The sequence below is a fragment of the Tupaia chinensis genome, unplaced genomic scaffold (assembly GCF_000334495.1).
Source record: "Tupaia chinensis unplaced genomic scaffold, TupChi_1.0 Scaffold141517_1, whole genome shotgun sequence".
Classification (NCBI taxonomy): Eukaryota; Metazoa; Chordata; class Mammalia; order Scandentia; family Tupaiidae; genus Tupaia; species Tupaia belangeri.
Window position 1 is genome coordinate 2,179,043 of NW_006201378.1, and position 18,857 is coordinate 2,197,899.

Consider the following 18,857-nt stretch of genomic DNA (forward strand, 5'->3'; position numbering starts at 1 on the left):
GCAGGTGGAATAAGTGGGAAAGTTGAATAATTGGGAAAGCAAGCTGTCTTCCAGGGGATCAAAGACTGGTAAGGAAAGCAGCATGTAAATAGCTTCATGTGGCATGAGGTAGACTATGTCAAGTGATAGCTGAGGTTTCAGTTCTGCTCTTTATGGGAACATAGGGGCCTGAAACAGTCCCTAACTGATGCCTGAAATGACTTAACATTAAAAGAGAAAATAAAGAAAAAAAACAGATAAAATTTATAAGAGAAAGAAAAAGGAGCACCAAGATGTGGCATTTTATGTGATCTCCAATGTCTCTGTCTCAGAAAATAAACTGGCTCCCATACTTACTCTGGCTCTTTTTCTCATTAGTTGTGACGTGGACACATTAGTCATAGGAATTCAAATTTTTTTCTGTCATATTGTTTACTTTGTGTGCAGCCTGTTCTCCTCCATGTGGACATCTTACTGGCCTCTTATCTGTTAACTATGCCATTTTATTTTATTTTCTATATTTCTAATGCTTCGATACCTGGAGTCCTGCTGATCTGGGAGGGATGGCTCCCCCCTCTGGCCAGTTCCTAGGAGCAGTGAATGACTCATCTGAGATCATGCTTTTCACATGCAAGCCAAACCAAGATATTGCAAAATCCTACATGAAAATGAAGAACATATTACATTTTCATGCAACAGACCAAAAGTATACTTACAAACATTGTGAGGGACAGACTATGCAAAGTCCCCTGAGAGAAGGACCAGCAGCTTCTACAGGGACTTAGTCATTGAGTTATGGAGTACATGTTAGTAGGATCTGTTAGTCTAAACAGGTGTAGGAGATAATCTGATAGACGAGAAGCCCAGGGACATCTCCAAGTCTGCTGTGATGCCATGCTACCAACAATGACACACCTAGTCACTTCAGCCAGCTGGGATGTTCAGGAAGTGTTGAGCCTGACTATTGACCAGCCTCATGGAATCCCAGGGACCCATAGACCACAGACACAGATCCTAAAGTTGCTATAGACTGGTCCCTGAATATATAAATGAGCTCAGTGTATGACATCAAAAGCCCAGTGGTAGCCTCTTGGAATGATTTCTGGGTCTGGAATTCAAATCACAGTCAACTACATGGGAGTCCAGTGATGTAACCATTACGCCATCTTCTGGTCTCCCAATGTTGTTTTAAAAGGAATTCTGAAGTTCTTCCCTGACTTGATATTTCATCAAGAACCAACTGTGTTCCATATCCACCAATGGCCCGAGTTCTAATGCCAATGAGCCATTGGAAAACATGAGCCTCACTTTCAAACTATAAACATGCACTTAGAGAGGAAAATACAAAAGGCAGAGCAAAAGAAGGACATGTGTTTGGGTATGTTTGTTCCCAAACAAAAGCAACGGCACTCCCAAGGATAGGAACCTGACTACAGGAATTTTGTTTCTCACTCCTTTGCCTTGAAAACTACTAATACAGAAAAGTGTTCTGAGAAGCTTCTCAGAATTATTGTTTGTTTCTGGGGGTGAAAGATTCATATAAGTCACATTTTCAACCTTCCTAAAAATGTGGGCTCCCATGAGGGCAATGGTTTAAGGGCTCATCCTTTGTGCTCAGCCTGGTCCTGTCCTGGAATCACTCAGCAAAGGCTCTTGTTTCATTCAACCACATCAGATCAGATTGGTGTCATAGCTTCCAGGACACATGGACCTCCTCATTAGGATCTTTTTTCAGTGTTAGGCTCCCCTCTCCTAGATACAGAGGCAACACAGTGACAAGGAGCCTGTGTCTAGGGGAGACAGATAATGAACAACTGAGCAGATTTATGAAGACCGAAGTAGGGACTATAGGAAGGAGATAAATAGGGAGTTATAATCAAAACAACCTGGATGAGCATTTTAGATAGGGTAGTCAGAGAAGGTTTAAATGGCTTCGAAGATCACCACTCCTAGTTAAAATTTAGTTTTCACATTTGGACTATGTGGAAACATGGCCAGTGTTGTGTATTTCTTGATAGATCTTTTAGTTATTTAATTATTTCTTTCTTTCTTTTTTTTTTTTTGGAGAGGTTTTTGCTATAGGGCACATATGCTCAGCAGAAAGATAGAGACAGAGAGACAGAAAGCGAGAAATCACCCCTCAGGGGAGATGGCCACGCCACAATCCCTTCTCCTCTATTCTTCTCTCGGGATCTTGGGGACACACACACATGCACCAGGCATGAGTTTAAGCCACCGGGTCTGGGACTTGAATCACAGTCAACTATATGGGACGTAGCGATGTAGCCATTATGTCATCTGCTGGTCCCAGATAGATCTTTTATTTTTAATTTATTATTTTAAAAAATGTTGCTAATGGACTTGCTGGAGAGAGAGAGAGAGACAGAGAAAGTGAGAATACACCTTTCATGGAGGATGGCTACCCCACAATCCTTTCTCCTCCATTCAGGATTCGGGGCACACATGTACAAGCACTCAGTCTATTTTTCAAGCTGCTGTGTCCAGGGTGCTAACTGCACAGTGTGGCAGGTGGGATCCAGCTGCCTGTGTCCCAATACCACTGGGTAGCCTGGTAGCCTTTTAAAATACATATTATAGAAACGATAAATAGAAGAGACTGGCTCCATTTTGTAAAAGATGGATATTTCTAAACTCTACCACCTAAGATAACCTGTTGAGCACGTGTAACTGGGAATGATGGAATTATTGAGGTGTAGATTTGTGCATAACTGGAAACTTCACAAACTTCCTAATGGAACATTTACTCTGGCACCTTGGAGGAAGAATCCCCACAATCTACCAAATTGTTCACATCCTTTCTTACAAATGACAGCAGTGACAGTGATTGGTACCCACTGCAGGAAGGAGGATGGAGAGGAGGAAGTTTTGAAACATTCTTCAAATGTGAGAAAAAATTAAAAACATATTAAAAACATGATTCACGACTAATACAAGTGGACCTCAAGTCTGAAAGCCATATGCAACCATGGGTTTGATCCCTAGGTTGGCCTAAAAACATGGCAGGTGCTTGCACCTAGGGTCCTGGCCAGTAAGGGCTAGGGACTGGGGGTTGCAGCATGATGAAACCTTGTGGAGGGTACTTCTCGCATGCTCTTGTGCACACACGCTCTCTATTCAAAAAAAAAAAAAGTGGGAATATTTTCATTGCTCAGAATTATCACGCCACCCCTCCCCTCTGTTCTTTTTTTCTTCTTGCTTCCCAACATGAGGAAATGGAAGAGCTTCACACTAAAAGCCAGATAACTACAGTCTGTGAAGAGAGCAGAGTGGATCAACTAAATTTGTTTCTGTCACCTCCTCCCTAGAAGGGACTAGGAGCTGAGGCCAGGCAAGGACCGCTATGGGACATAGGTAGAGAAGACAGTCAGAGAATGAATTAGGAGGGAATGAAGGGACAGGAAAGAGGGTGGCCAAAGAGAAAAGGCAGAGAGGACAGGAGGGGAATGAAGAGTGGGGACAGGAGCACTGAGTATGGGGTGGCCTTCCTGGGGTTCCACAGGAGGGACAGAGGCCTAAGCTCTTTGTATTGTGCACCTGTTGCCCTCTGCCCACACTAGGAGCCCTGAGGCAGGAGCAGGCATCACTTCCTTCCTTGTGCCTCTGGAACTTTCTGCCCTACGACATGGGGAGCCATTTGCTCCCTGAGCATAGCTGCAGTGAATCACCTGGCCACATCCCTGTGACATTCATTAAAAATCTGACCTTAGATGCTTTGTCTGCTGATGCGGAAAATATAAAAACAAGAGCTCAGTGAAAGAATAACGTGAGGACGGAATTTTCTTTCAACTCTATTTATCGTCTGTTTTGACCTACTTCAAGGCAAGAAAAAGAAAACCTCTCCCTCTAATGTTAACTACATATTCTGTACAAACCAAATGTGAAAATAAAATGCAATCTTTGTTCGGCTTCAAACCTCTCTCGTTTTTGTTCAACAAATGAATAGAGTTTTATGAACACTTATTTTTCGCCTCTTGTTCTTTTAAATTTTGTTCTCACAATAGCACCCACAGACAAATTCCTTTAATTTCCTTGTATTCTGGCTGTGAAATAAAATCTGGGCTCCAGAGGATCCAGAAAACGATAGCTTTCCAACAGAAACTTGAATGCAATCAACACGAGGGAACGACTCTGTAAGGACGTCTTTGAAAATGCCGGACATCAATTCAATTGAGTCCTAGGACAAAAACAGCCTGAGGAGATAGGCGCGTAATTTGTGATGTTCGTCTTCATAAATCTTTTCAGAAGTGATACAGCGGTGACCACTAGAGGACGACGAGGGAGGGAAAGACGGTGCTGAGCCGCCTCCCAGAAAGTGGTGGGTTTCATTCAGAGGTGGCAGCGGAGACCAGGAGAAGCTACTGCTAGAATAAAGGCCTTGGAATGAGCCGCTGCAGTCAGACACAGCAGCCCTCATGCCTTATGGTGATAGGTTCCTGACCTTGGGACAGTCCTACGCTCTAAGTGAGCTCAGTGAGGGGGGCCGGTGTATGGGGTGTCCCTGTCCACTGAGACGCTGGTGGCATTGCTTCTTAGGACCTGAGGCCACTAGTGGGGTGCAGGGGGATGGTAATTGTTTTCTTCCCTCTTTCTTATCTCTGTCTTTAAGTGGCATTATTTAATATCGAAGATTTTGCTTTAGTGTTGCATCCCACTGAATCTCATTTTTTGACAGGGCCAAATCACAGCTTGTCATTTTTTTACATATCACTCTAACAAGACATAATGTTTTAAAGTCTGGAAAATGTATTTCACTAGGACAACAGCTCACCTGACCCTGTCTCACTTGCACTGACTAACCATCCTCCTGCCTCCCTCAGGCACACCGGGATGTAGGCAGAGTAGTAGGGAGATCCCAGAAGAACAGAGAGGGGAGGTTTGATATGGTTTCTACCCTTTAGGTTCTTAGTGGCTAACTGAGGCATGTGATTGTTGAATGTATAGTATTTAATGACTGAATACACACAGAGTGAGAAGCCACAGGGCAGGAGGTCCAAGAGCTGGTGGCCTGAATAAGGGCCAAAGAAACATCAGAAATGACATTATGAGATGAAGCCTAGCCTACAGAAAATGATTGAACTAACAAACTGGTTCCAAAAGAAAAAAGAAAAAAGAAAAAAGAAAGAAAGAAAGAAGACAAAAAAGAGAGAGAAGAAAACATCAAGAAGGAAGAAGACAGAGAAAAGAGGAGAAGGTTATAGATTAAAACAGATTCAAGAAGCAAATCAACCAATGGCAATGGAGACCCTTCTCTGGATCCTGGTTTAAACAAAGTACTAAAACAAAATTGTGAGCAATCAGGGAACTTTCGATACTGACTAGACATTAGAAAATGCTGATGAATTATTTTTGTTTAATGGCTGGTAATGTAATGTTTTGAGGTTATGTTTCAAAAGAAAGAGTTTTTATCTTTCAGTGTGAATCTTTGAGAAATAAACACAGAAACATTTGCAGTTGCAGTAACAGGGCTAGTATTCCTTATCCAAAATGCTTGGGAACAGAAGTATTTCAGAGTTCAGAGTTTTCTCAGATATTGGAATATAATATTAGGCAGTGATGTACAGGTTGAGTAGTCCTTATCTGAAATGCTTGAGACATTCAAAAAGTGTTTTGAATTTAATTTTTTTTGGTTTTGGAATATTTACATATACATAATGATATATCTTGGGAACAAGATCCAAGTTTAAACATGAAATCTGTTTGTGTTGCATATACACCTTATACACATAGCCCGAAGGTAATTTTATATAATATTTTTGTATTGCAGAGTTTTAACTGTGCCTCAGAACATGAGGTTGTGTGGAATTTTCCACTTATGACATCACGTTAGTGCTCAAAGAGTTTTGCATTTTGGAACATTTCAGATTTAGGATTTTCAGATTAGGGATGCTCTAATAATACATGGAATTTGTTTCCACCTAATCTGGATGGGAATGTGTAAGGTATGGATGAAACAGGACAGGCAATGAATTGATAGGTCTTTGTTGTTCTGGTTATAGGTTGTGTGTGCATGTGAAATAAAGGGGGAGGGAGAAGACATCCCCCAACAGGGCCTGGTCATGCCACAATCCCTCTTTCTGTCCATTTTCCCATCTTATCAGGATCCTGATCATATATGCATGTACCTAGCACATTTTTCAAGGCCACCAGGGCCAGGATTTGAACCACAGTTAGCCATGTGGGATATGATTCACTCTGCACAATGTTTTTAACCACTGAACTATGGTGCTGGCTCAGTTCAGTTTTTGAAAGTGGGCGATGGGTATGGAGGTACATTATATTTCACTTTCATATATGATTGATGTTCTCCATCATTAAAAAAATTAAAAAGAGCTATTGGAAGGCAGAGAAAATGATGTTCAGTAGGAGAGAATGGGTAGAAAAACTTCAGAGAGTAGGTGGGTTTGAGGGGTACAGATTACTGCAAAGAAGGTGTATCCCAGAGAGGCAGAGTAGAGAGAATGCAGGATTGGGAGTCAGATGAACCTCTTGGCAAATACTATGGTTGCAACATCATCCTAACATGTTCAGAGGACATCAAACTAGAGGTTTTCCAGGTACATACAGAAACAAAAAACAGAAGATAGCTTTGCTTCTACAACCATAAAGAGATCACACAGTAAATCCCAATTCTACTCACCATGTTCTTTTAGGCATGTAGAGATGACATTTTTATATTTAAATATTATTAGAATTTGCGAACTACAAGCAAAATTTGTCTCTTCTACTGCTATTAAAAATAATATTTTATCCATCTAGCAATTTGTCTCTTTGAATAAATCTGTCTATAAAAGCAATTTGGTAGTACTTCCTTTCAAAACAGAACCTTGAGTCTTGGACAATGTACCAGGACAGCAATTGGTATTGCTGACATAATTTGCCACCACATGACTCCTGCAAAGATTCACAGTTGTTTATCTGTTCCACTAATTGACTGCCTCATGAGTCAGATAGCATTCTCCACGATTACTCATTATCTATGAAGATTTCTCTAAACCCATACACTGCTTAACACAACTGCTGTCAGGCAAGTACAAGTGATTTGTGAATTAGCACACATAATACTGTATCTACATATATCTATGTAGATACCTACATATATCTGTGAAAAAATACATGAAAATGTTAGCCTTTCCAGTTTTGTTAATAGTTAATGACAATATTGGTTAATAGAAGTAATTGTAGAGACATCCGTGATAGTAGCAGGTGTCTGTCAGAGGACTGATGTCTCCCCAGCATACTCACTGAGCATGGTTAGGTTAGGACACAGAAAGGAAAAGGACATAAAATGGAGAATTCCACAATATGAACATTCTATCTATGACAGTCTTTAAATTGTTTTTGCCTTTAGTAAATTCATTTAATCTACAACCCAGAGAAACAGATACTCTTTTTGTAATTAGACTTATTATCATGAGGCTTAAAGATGTTATTGTCAAGTACGGGAGATGAACTCATTAAATTATTGTGGGCCCATTTCCAATAGGACAAACTATCAATTTCCACATGAAAAAAAAAAACAGTGATGTGGACTAATATATTTTTGTGGCTCTTGCTAAGTCCCCCAACCTTAGAGGCACTATGGGAATGGTCCATCGTGGTTGGGGTGATGATTCAAAGGAGGAGTTGGGATGGTTTGAAAGCTTCCCCAGAGCAGGCCAACAGTGTTCTGTCAATATTACGGCAAGATCATTGCAACATTATTCACAAGAGACAAGACATGGAAGCAAACTAAGTGTCTGCCACCATATGAATGAATAAAGAAAATGTATCATATACACAATGGAATGCTGTTTGACCTTAAATAAAATTTTGCTTTTTTGTGACATCATGAATGAACCTAGAGGATATTATGCTAAGTGAAATGAGCCAGGCACAAAAGGACAAAGATTGCATAATCTCACATATATGTGGTATCTAAAACAATTGAAGCCATAAAAACAGAGCAGAATGGTGATTCCCCAGGGCTCTGGGTCGACACTAGGGAGACATTGATCAAAGGACACAGAATTCCAATTAGACAAAAAGAATATGCACAAGAAATCTATTGAATCTATTGTGCATCATGGTGACTATAATACATAGCCAGGTATTATTGGGTTGTCAAAATTATCATTACTCATTTTTTTCTATGTTTTCTTGTACAAAAATGCATCATGACTTTTTTGATGACAACCCAATAAATACGTGGAAATTGCTAAGACAGTAGATTGTAAGTGTTGTCAACATAAAAATTATTGAGGTAATGCATATATCAATTAGTTTGATTTAGCCATTCCAAAATATATACATATTTAAAAACATATTGTGCATCCTATTCACCAATTGGAACAATAATTTAAAAGAGTTCACTGGGAAGAGAGATCACAGTCACACCTGGAGACTCCTTACCTGGAGGTAATGGCATGGCCTCAAGGAAGGCTTGATTTCCTGGTGGACCAGGGGCTTCTCCAAGTTCAGAGAGCTCTTGCGGTAGGCTTCCTTGGCCTGGCTCACCGTGAGTGTGGACCAGGAACTGCGTTTCATGTACTTGGCATCGGGGGTCAAGGCTAAGCCCTCACAGGCTGAGCACTTGACATCATTATTACTTTTGGAAGTCTTCAGTGACAGATCCCCAAAAGGGCTCTGCAGTGTCTCCGGGTAGCAGTGGGAAATGTGATCCACATGGTGCCGGTTAATCACGCTGGGTGTTCGGTAGGTGCTGTCACTGTCCAGGTTGTCGTCAGAACTCCACCAACTGCTCATGCCAGATTTATGCTTGGTCTCGGGCTTACGTTCCTTACTTTTACTCCTTTTACTGTGTTTAGAGTGGTGGCCATGGTGGGCGTCATCTACTCTGCTGTCACCCTTGGTCCCATTGACATTACTCTTGGAAGAACCTTCTAAAGAATGTGACTTGGTGAAGAGTTTTTGGACAGAATGGACGAGGTGTCGTATTCTGCCCGGACTCTCACTGCGCTGTTCTGCGGCAGTCGAAGTCCTCTGGTATTGTAAAGTATGGAATCCATCCCGGTGGAGAGGGAGCTGTTTCTCAAACTGGTCCAAAAGATTAGCTGGAATACGATTGATTTTCGTGCTAGCATGAGACATGGCACAATCGTCCCTTGTGTCATAATGGGAGCTGTAATGCATTCTGGGGAAGGTGCTACTGGACATGTGGTCACCCAGCACCACCGGCATCATCATACACTCTGAGTGGATGGAGCTCCTGGGGGAGCAGCGGTGGTGGTCCATAGGGCAGCTCTCTGTTGGGCTGAGCAAGTAGGACTGTCTTGTATCCGGCCCATGGTGAAGGTGGTCGTGTGTGTGCTCACAGTCTTCAGGGGGTGTTAAGCCACAAGTATGACCAGAACATAACTGTGGTTGGGTTCGACTTCCAGATAATCCTTTCATATTCCTGGGAGCAGGGGAGTATCTTTCTTCATTGAAGTGCTGAGTTGGTGACCATGAGTACTGCTGGTCTGTTGACAAAACACAGAAATGGCATTTAACCCTTGGTGGAAATCCTCACATGTTAGAAAACTAAACCATCTGATATTCCATACACAAATGGTCTTGTTCCAGTAGTCAGAGTCCAGTTGTGGTCTGGGCATTCAAGTGGACAACACTATTGATTTTTAATATTGCATTGACTGCTCCAAAGTATGAGAATATAAAAAAGAGGAGACTTGAGTATTCCCTGATGATATTCTATAAAGACAAATATTTAATGTCTAATGGATTCATCAGGTCACTTGACAGTCAGATTTTGTGGTAGCAGAAAAAAAAAAGTTGGGGAAAAAAAAAACCGTAGTTGTATTTTAATCACATTTGGGTATTGTGGTTCAGCTTAAGAAGTTTGAAAAATAACATCTGGTATTTAATTAGTAATATTGTCTGGCAAGCCAATGTGCTACACATCAATGTGTTAATCATGGAACTGTTTGTTTACAGTCACATCCTCACCTGGCAGGTAAGGAATAGAGGTGGCTCTCTCAAAACTGTTTGTCTATGTAGGGTTTGGGCTCATGACAGAGACATGGGATGCTGGTCAGGGCAACTGCCTCACCTCCACTGTCTGTAAGGATGGACCTCCATTCTCATGAGCTGACCGAAACTGAACTCTGAGCTTTTAGATTCTTTCTAGGATGGACCCATAGGCTATCTCCTGGGCCTTCTGCCTCAGGGCTTCTTCCCACCTGTTTTTCTGTAGAAATGAGCTTCTAAGTCTCTATTTCCTTTATCTCTTTGGCTACTAGTCAGAAGTGAAATCTAATCTGGGCTTGAATCAGAGACAATTGGGCAGAGGAAGCAAAGAGTAAGCCATGGGCTTCTGTAGTAAACTATGGAATATAATCACTTTAGTATAACAAATCCTGAGCTTCAGAAATACTAAATGAATTTAAGGCAATAACAATGGCAGCAATAATAATATTGCTAATATACATTGATTGCCCTTCTATTTGGGATACTTTCTACTCATCTACCACAGTGTCCTGTGTCCCCATCACACAATCAAGGAGACAGAAGTATAGCAAGTTAGATAACTTGCCTAGAATCACTCCATCTGGTGAGGCAGAACCAGCAGGCCATCTCCAGAGGCTGGCAATTCAACCACTGCACCCCCAATGGCCTCCATCATAAGAAGCCCTGTGGTATTGAATGAAAAGAAATGGGGAACTGGCTTTAGAGAGGCAAAACAGTTCCTTTTCGGGTCCCATTTCTCTTGCCACAACCACAGCCCACTTCCCCTGAGAGAGCAAAGGCCATGTTCTTTCCTGCCCACGTTCCTCCTGCCATTGGCCCATGTACAGCTTTCTTGACTTGCAGGGAGGACTGATGCTGAGGCTATGATACAGTGTGGCCTGTTCTACCACAACTGAGGAAGAGAATGACAAGGTACCTTGCTCCCCCTGTCTTTCCCTGGAATGGCTGTAAACATCTGGGAACCTTTGGTAGGAGACCCTCAGCCCTTCCGCCATCCTCTGTATCCTTCCCTTCTACTTGCTTTCATGTTCAGTTCCTCCTTTTACTTCGATTCTGGTTTTCACCTTGCCAATGTCAGACAGCTTGCCCTTCAACCTTTGCTCCCATCTCCTTCATTTCAGGGCCCTTCCTTGGCTCAGGCCTTTTCTCTTTATCACCAGGACTATTGAAACTGCCTCCTGGAGACCAGCAGATGGTGTAATAGTTACATTGCAGGACTCTCACGTGCTCAACTGTGGTTCAAGTCCCAGACCTGGCAGCTTAAAACTCACACTGGGTGTGTGTGCATGCATATCCAGAATCTCAAGAGGAGAATGGAGGATAAGAGATTGTGGTATGCCATCCCACCCTGAGGGGTGATTTCTTGCTTTCTGTCTCTCTGGCGAGCATACATGCCCTATAGCAAAAATCTTTCTGAAAAAAAAAAAAATAACCAAAAACCAAAACAATAAAAAACCTCCTGACCTCTCCTCCCTGTCTACCAAATCTACCCAAACACAACAGCAAGATAGCTCTTCTTCAAATGCACTCTTACCAGTTCATTCCCTTCTCCCATGGTTTATCACCTTATCAAATAAGTCCTATTTCCTCCACCTGCAGCTGAAGACCATCTGGGGAGGGGCCACATGCCAGTCCTGGGATAGTGCCAAGGCCAGTCCAGATGCTTGAAATCACATGATGATGGGATGAGCTGACCTGAGTCTCTCTTTCTGCCTCACCATTCACATACCCTTTTGAAGCATACTGAACTCTCTTCACATGAAACTACCTGCCATTGTTAGAAGTCACTCTGCAAGTTTTTTTCTGTATTCCCTTATCCAGGTCTGGAGTGCTTTCTCCTGTGTTCTCTGAATCTCAGCTCTAGTGCAGTTCAGCTTTGCTCTGTATTCTCCAGGCTGAGGACCCAGATAGAAGGAGAACTGCCTTCACTGAGGTGCTACATGTAGTCAAACTCATTAGAAAAGAAGGGGTCTGAGTCTTCCTCATGTTTTACCAACACCCCCTTTCTCTGGCCTCCTTCTTGCCTCACTTTCAGTTACTGATTCCTGCCCTGCCTGCTCCTCCATCAGTAAGAAAATTCTTCCATTTTCTCTTATTTCACCACTACTGTTCCCCCAACCTGTGATATGTCTGTCACCTGCCACCCTGTGGTTAGTCAGTCACCTCTAGGAATCACAGTGTTGTCACCCTGAGCCCCAAGAAATACATAAATGGACACCTGGGGGAAAAAAGCTAAGAGCCATTTGGCTTCTCCCCATTCTACCATCTGTTTAACAGATAACTAGTTCCAGTCTGGGTTCAAAATGCCTCCTATTTCAGGCTCAGCACTGCCGACTGCCCAGGCCAGTTCAGACATGGGAGTGTACGATAAGGATGGGACATAATTATGCAGATCCCTAAGGAGTTAGGGATGAGACTTATCATACCTATGAGTGATTAACAATAGGAGGAAATCTGAATGTTTCCTTAAGAATTCCAATGGACTTGGAGCCAGGAAGTGGTGTGGTGGTTATGGGCCCTGGACTCCCACATGGCTGACTGAGATTTGAGTCCCAGACCTGGCAGCTTGCTGTCTCACTTTCTTTCTCTCTCTGTCTTTCTTGGTCAAATTAGAATAAACAAACAAATAAATAAATGAATAAATAAAGTTAAATAAAATAATTCTTTAAAAACAACAAAAAAGGAATCCTAATAAATTCAGACCAAGGTGTCAGACTTTCCTGTATCTTCTCATAATAAACAGTCTCTGATTCAAAGATAAATAGATCATTTAACTGTAAAGGGGGCATTGCTGTGTTATAAGGCACTTACAACAGCTCCCTGGAGTGGCTACTTTATAATAACTACTTGGTGTCTTCCTTTCTCAAAAGTCAAATTGTAACTAAAGTGCATTAATATATAGAAGGGAATATTTAGATTACATTATTCTTTAATATAATTAAAAGCAAGTTTTCAAAGGAGATTAAATATTCAACTGATAAATACCAAAACTATGTTCTGTAATCCAGACGTTAGAGCAGCATAAAGTTGTCATCCTATTATCTTTTGCTTTATTTTCCCATTAACATGTAATTTAATACAATTCCAATCTTCCTTCATATTAAAAAGCGAGCCAATTATTGCTCCACTCACGTATCCTATTTCTGCCTGATGTTTAGCCTAGAAGCTACATTAGGAATGTGGCTACATAAAAGAACAGCATAGAAGATAAAAATTTAACCAAAATGAATTAAATTTGATTATGCAACATGTTGATAACACATTCTCATTTTCACTGTACAGGATTCAATTTCCTGATGTATGCATGAAAATGTTTACATTACCTCTTATAAATAATATCATGATAATAACAAACAAGATAATAATGTACTGTAAATAATGGCAATACTAAAAAGTGCAATGTGGACTTGCATTATATATATGCTTTAATAAGTCTATGCAACATATAATAAATATTTATTGGTTGGTAATTTTTCTTTGTGAAAATGAAGTAGCAAACACAAAATGTGAAAAGCATCTTAGTTTTCTAATTTTCAGCTGTTCATGACACTGTTTTGCTATTAAGCAAGAGAAAACAGTGGTGATAGTCATTTTTATTTTACCTACAACTGTCTCCCCAAATTCATAATAGAATGGAAATGCACATTTTCTGTTGGATTTGGGAGACTATTGGCCTGCCTATTCTAAAGTGTTTATGTACTGTTGGGGCCAGATGGTGGTATAGCAACAACAAAACTGGACCCATATGGGAAGGGTCTGTGTCTGTCCTGGAGCCTTTCCATGCATGTTGGGGATGCACATGTGCACATCGGTGCTATCCTGGCTGGCTGAGTCTGGGGTGGATCCTGGTACAAAGAGCCTGTTTCTCTCTGTCTCTGTCTCTATTTATCTCTCATGGAAGGAGTAAAAGGAAATAAACTTGAAAAAGTATGTTGCAAATGTGGATAACATTTGAATGTGCCACTAGAATTCATGTATTGAGATTTGTTGGGATGGGGTTAAGAGGGTGAAAACTTAACATGACTGGTATTGAAAGATGTGGCCTTTGGGGGGGAGATTAAGACTGAGGTCATTAGGGTGGAATCCCCATGACTCCTGTTGACTTTATAAAAAGAGGAAATGAGATCAGAACAGAGGGATGCACTGGACCCAGACATACTTGTTTCTGCTCTCATAGCATCTGATGGCCTCAGGGTCCCATCAAGAAGACCCTCACTAGGTGTGACCTCTATGCCCTGGACCTTCAACCCATGAGCTGATAAACCTCTATTTATATAAATCAGGTATCTTTCTTATTAGCAACACAACAGATTAGAACAAAAAAAATTAAAAACTATACAATAAGCCAATTTTTATGGACAGGCACTATGTGCTAGGCACAATGCTACAGGCTTTACCTGGGCAGTCCTTTCTAATCCTCCTCATAGCCCTTTAAGAAAGCAATGTTGAAAACTGAGAAAACTGAGACTAGGTGAATAGGCAGGGTAGTATTCCTAAGTTAACATTTGGTCACCATGGGATGGGTAGGTGGTGCTTGGAGGCCTCGTTTTCCCTTTATTGAATAAGCCAAGTGGATCAAATTCCATACTCAGCACTAACTTTGAGCACCATCCAGCTGGCTGCACACTACAGTGATGGCCTCAGCCCAGAGCTTTGGGAAAATTGTGTAGCCCACCTCACCTATTCCCAGCATTAGAATAAAGAGAAAGAAGCTGTGTACAAAAGGTACTTCCTCAGTCCTCCACAGATTGTGAGACACTTGGAGATCCCATCGCCACTGAGATCAAGCCTTCTTCTTCTGCTTAAAGCTCATTTGCCCCAATGTGACCTGCCTGCGTTTTCATCTGCTGACAAGGGGAGAGACACCTTCACCATGTGTCAATTGCTTTTCCCATTTACTCTCAGAGGAATAGCCCTGCAAGATGTGAAAGCCCGTTGAACTAAAGGTAAAAAGAAACTCAACCAGAAAGAAGCAAAGCAATAAAACTTTATAAAGTAGTTCAGGGAGCTGCCTGCAAAATGGAAATGGATATATTGTACCATAATGTATTTTCCCCAAACTAGTAAAATTTACCATTTCATTAGAAATTTCAATTGGTTCTGGTGGAAAATTATGAGATAGCTGTGGCTAGTCGCTGGAATCACACTGACTCTCTCATTGCTACCCTTTCCTTCTACCCTTTCTGTCCTCCCTTTCTTTTGTCCTTGCAGGGCACATGTACACAGTCAGCCTTTTCTCATAACTCTTCACATGGAGCCAGCAGGTGGCATGATGGTTAAAGCACTGGACCCCCACATAGTCGATTAAGGCTTAAGTCCCAGATCTGACAGCTTGAAAACCATGCCAGGCACAGGTACCTGTGTGCTCAAAATCCCAGGAAGAGCATAGAGGAGAAGGAATTGCAGCATGGCCATCCCCCCTGGTATGGGGGAGTGATTTCTCATCCCTCCCCCCATCAAGCACACATGTCCTCTGGCAAAAAATAAATAGAAATAAAAATAAAACTCCTCATGCATCATGGCCTACCCTACCATGTTGTTAGGATACTGTAATACAAATGCAAGCCAGGGAACATGGAAAGAAACACTGTTCAATACTCTTCCTGCATTTACCATATGAAAGTGAGAAATGTGGCTCACCCATATGTCAAAGGAATTGATTTGTAGCCCCACTGAAAAAGGATTTTAAAAAAATTGAACAACAACAAAAGTACAAGACTTGCATGCTGACAAGTATGAAGCATTGTTGAGAGAAATCTCTAACAACCTAAATAAAAAGACAGCCCACATTTATAGAATGGAAGACAATATAGTTAATATAAAATGCATCCCCAATTGATCTAGAGATTCTGCAAAATCCCTATTAAGTCTCATCTGGCTACTTTTACACATTCAAAATCTGAACTTAAAATTCATATGACTAGGGGGAAAAAAAAAAAAACAAACACCACCACCAAAGCTAGCAAAAGGAGGAAAAAGTAAAGATGAGAGCATGGAATAATGAAATAGAGGAAAGTAGCAATAGAGAGTGTCAACAGAACATACCTTAGTTCTTAAAACATATTTTTAAAAATTGACAAACTTTTAGCTAGTCTAAAAAAAAGAGAGAAGACCCAAATTATTAAAATTTAAAAGTAGAGAATTACTACTCAAACTAATTCACAGATTCAAAGCAATTCTTTTTTTAAAGTATGTTTTTAATTTAATTTAATTATTATTTTTAAATTTGCTGTGGGGCATATGCACTCACCAGAGAGAGAGAGAGACAGAGACAGAGACAGAGGAAAAGTGAGAAAGCAAGCTACCAGGTTTGGGACTCGAACTGTGGTTAGCTGTATTGGAGTCCAATGCCTTAACCACCACACCACCTACTGGCCCAGATTCAATGTAATTCTAATCAAAATTCTATCTGGTCTTTTTTGAAGAAATAGAAAAGTTTATCCTCAAATTCTTAAGGTGCAGTGGGTCACGAGTAGCCAAACCAACCTAGATAAAAAAGAACAAAGTTGGAGGACTCACATTTCCTGATTCAAACTTACTACAAAGTAATCAAAATAGTGTGGTATGGTATAAAAATACACCTATAGACCAATGGTATAATATCAGGAATTCAGAAATAAAGCCATATTATCTATTCAATATTTTTGAAAAGGGTGAAAAGAATCATTCAATGGGGAAAGAATCATTTCTGTAACTGGTGCTGGGAAAAGAAGATTTCCACATGCAAAGAATGAATTTAAACTCCATATCTCATACCATCTATAATAATTAACTCAAATTGGATAAAACAATTAAGTGTATGAGCTAATATTACAAGGGTTTTGTGAAGAAAACATAGATGTATTCTTTGTGACTGTGGCGCAGATATAGTTTCCTAAACATATCACAAAAAGGAAAAAAATAAAGTGAGTTTCCTAAAATTTAAAACTTCTGTGCTTTAAAGAACAGAACTGAGAGTGTGAAAAGGGGCCCAGACTAATGCACATGGTAGGAAACTGAACTATTGTGCTGGAAGTGACAGGGCCAGTCATATTTTCTGTCTCAGGTTGATCTGAGAACATGGTGGGTGCACACGTGCCCAAGATCTTTATGAGTTGAAGAGCTGGGGAGAGAGGATTATGGTGTGATGAGTACTTATTGAGGGTTTCTCCCCAACTTCATGCATGTGCACATGGTCTATATCATGAATAAAATAAACTTAACAAAGTGAAAAGTTAATCTGTAGAATAAAAAATATAAATCATATATCTGATAAGGAAAAAATTATATCTAGAATGTATAAAAATTATTTTAACTCAAGTATAAAAATCACAGAAGCCAAATAAAAATAGACAAAGGAATAAAGTAAACATTTTTTCAAAAATAGATAAACTAATGGCCAATAAGCACATTAAAACATGCTCAACATTAGTACCCATTAGGGAAATACAATCAGAACCACAATGATGTACCACTTCACATCCACTAAGATGGCTAGAATAAAAACAAAATCTATACTATCAAGTATTAAGGAGGACATAGAGAAACTGGAACCTCATCAACTGTAGGGAGATATAAAATGGCACAGCCACTTTAGAAAGAAGACAGTAGAGAGTTCCTCAAAAGGTTAAACAGAGAGCCACCATTTGACTCAGCAGTTCTACTCCTAGATAGCTATCTAGCCAAGAGAAATAAAAATGTATACAAAAACTCACAGTAGCACTATTTCTAATGGTCGAACAGTGGACTCAAAATGAATAAACAAAAGGGGTTGATCCACACATGGGAATATTATCCTGCAATAAAATTCGGTTAAGTACTGAAACGTGTTACATCATGGATGGGCCTTCAAAACATTATGGTAAGTGAAAAAAGGCAGTCTCAAAGGACCACGAAACATATGATTCCATTTATTAGGTCATTGGGGAAGTCATGATGTATTTTCCTATATTTTTCTGTGCAAAAATGTGTCATGATTTTTCTGATGACCCAATATATGAAATATTTAGAATAAGCAAACCTACAGAAACTAAAACAGATGGTTGACTGCCAGTCATTATAGTTGGGTAATGAAGGTAGGGGCATTGATAAGGGTATGGTATGGGATTTGTTTTGGGGTTCGATGAAAATATTCTAAGACTGATTAGAGTGATAACTATCCATAGTTGTAAGTATACTAAAAACCACTGAATTGCAGTTTTTATGGGTTATTTGTATAGTATGTGAATAATACCCCTAAAAAGTTTATGTAATATAAATAAATACATGTGATGGAAAAAGACAAAGAGAACCACAAAATTAAATATATACAAATTTTGCTTAAGAATAGTTCCCTTGTTTGCTTTAGGGCTCAGTGAAGATGTGTTTAGGAAAATATGATAAAGCAATGTGTTTGTTTATATGTTTCTAAGTCTCCTCTTTCTCTGTAGAATGACCAGGTATGTGGTAAAAATTGTTTCCAGTCTTGCTTTGATTGTCATATGAATTAGAGGCAAATTGAAGCTCAGCTGTTTTTCTTTTTTCATTAGGTCCAGCTTGAGATTCTGTTTATCTATTTATTTATTGTTTGTTTGTTTATTTTTTTACATTCAATCACTGTGTATCATTGCAGCATACCAAATGAATTTTCCCACCATAAATACGCTATATATTGGTCCAGTCAAAGACATTACCACATACATTGGAATCAACAGATTTCTTTCCATTTTGAGTCTCTTAAATGTTTTGCTTCTTTCTTGAGATTATTTATTTCTTCCATAAGTGAGAAAGACAGGGATAAAGAGAGGGGCAGATAGCCCCTCAACAGGGCCCTGATGACAATCTCCCCTCACCCTCAGTCAGCTCTGGATTATGGGCTAGCGCACATAGGGAGGTCTCTGGATGTGATCTGGAAACTCTCCTTATAAGTCAGCCTC

General features: G+C 40.3%; 1 protein-coding gene across 2 annotated transcripts in view; it reads right to left on the reverse strand.

The window, feature by feature from the left end:
* DLGAP2 (DLG associated protein 2) overlaps window positions 1-18,857 on the reverse strand; it is a 498,047-nt gene that overhangs the window by 155,957 nt on the left and 323,233 nt on the right. The window contains exon 3 of one of the 2 annotated variants that reach the window (XM_006163214.2): window positions 8,389-9,458. In XM_006163214.2, coding sequence (XP_006163276.1) covers window positions 8,389-9,390 — 1,002 coding nt within the window. In that variant the 5' untranslated portion in view covers window positions 9,391-9,458. Of the gene's footprint in view, window positions 1-8,388; window positions 9,459-18,857 lie in introns of those variants that run through there. The other variant, XM_027766226.1, reaches the window with a different exon arrangement.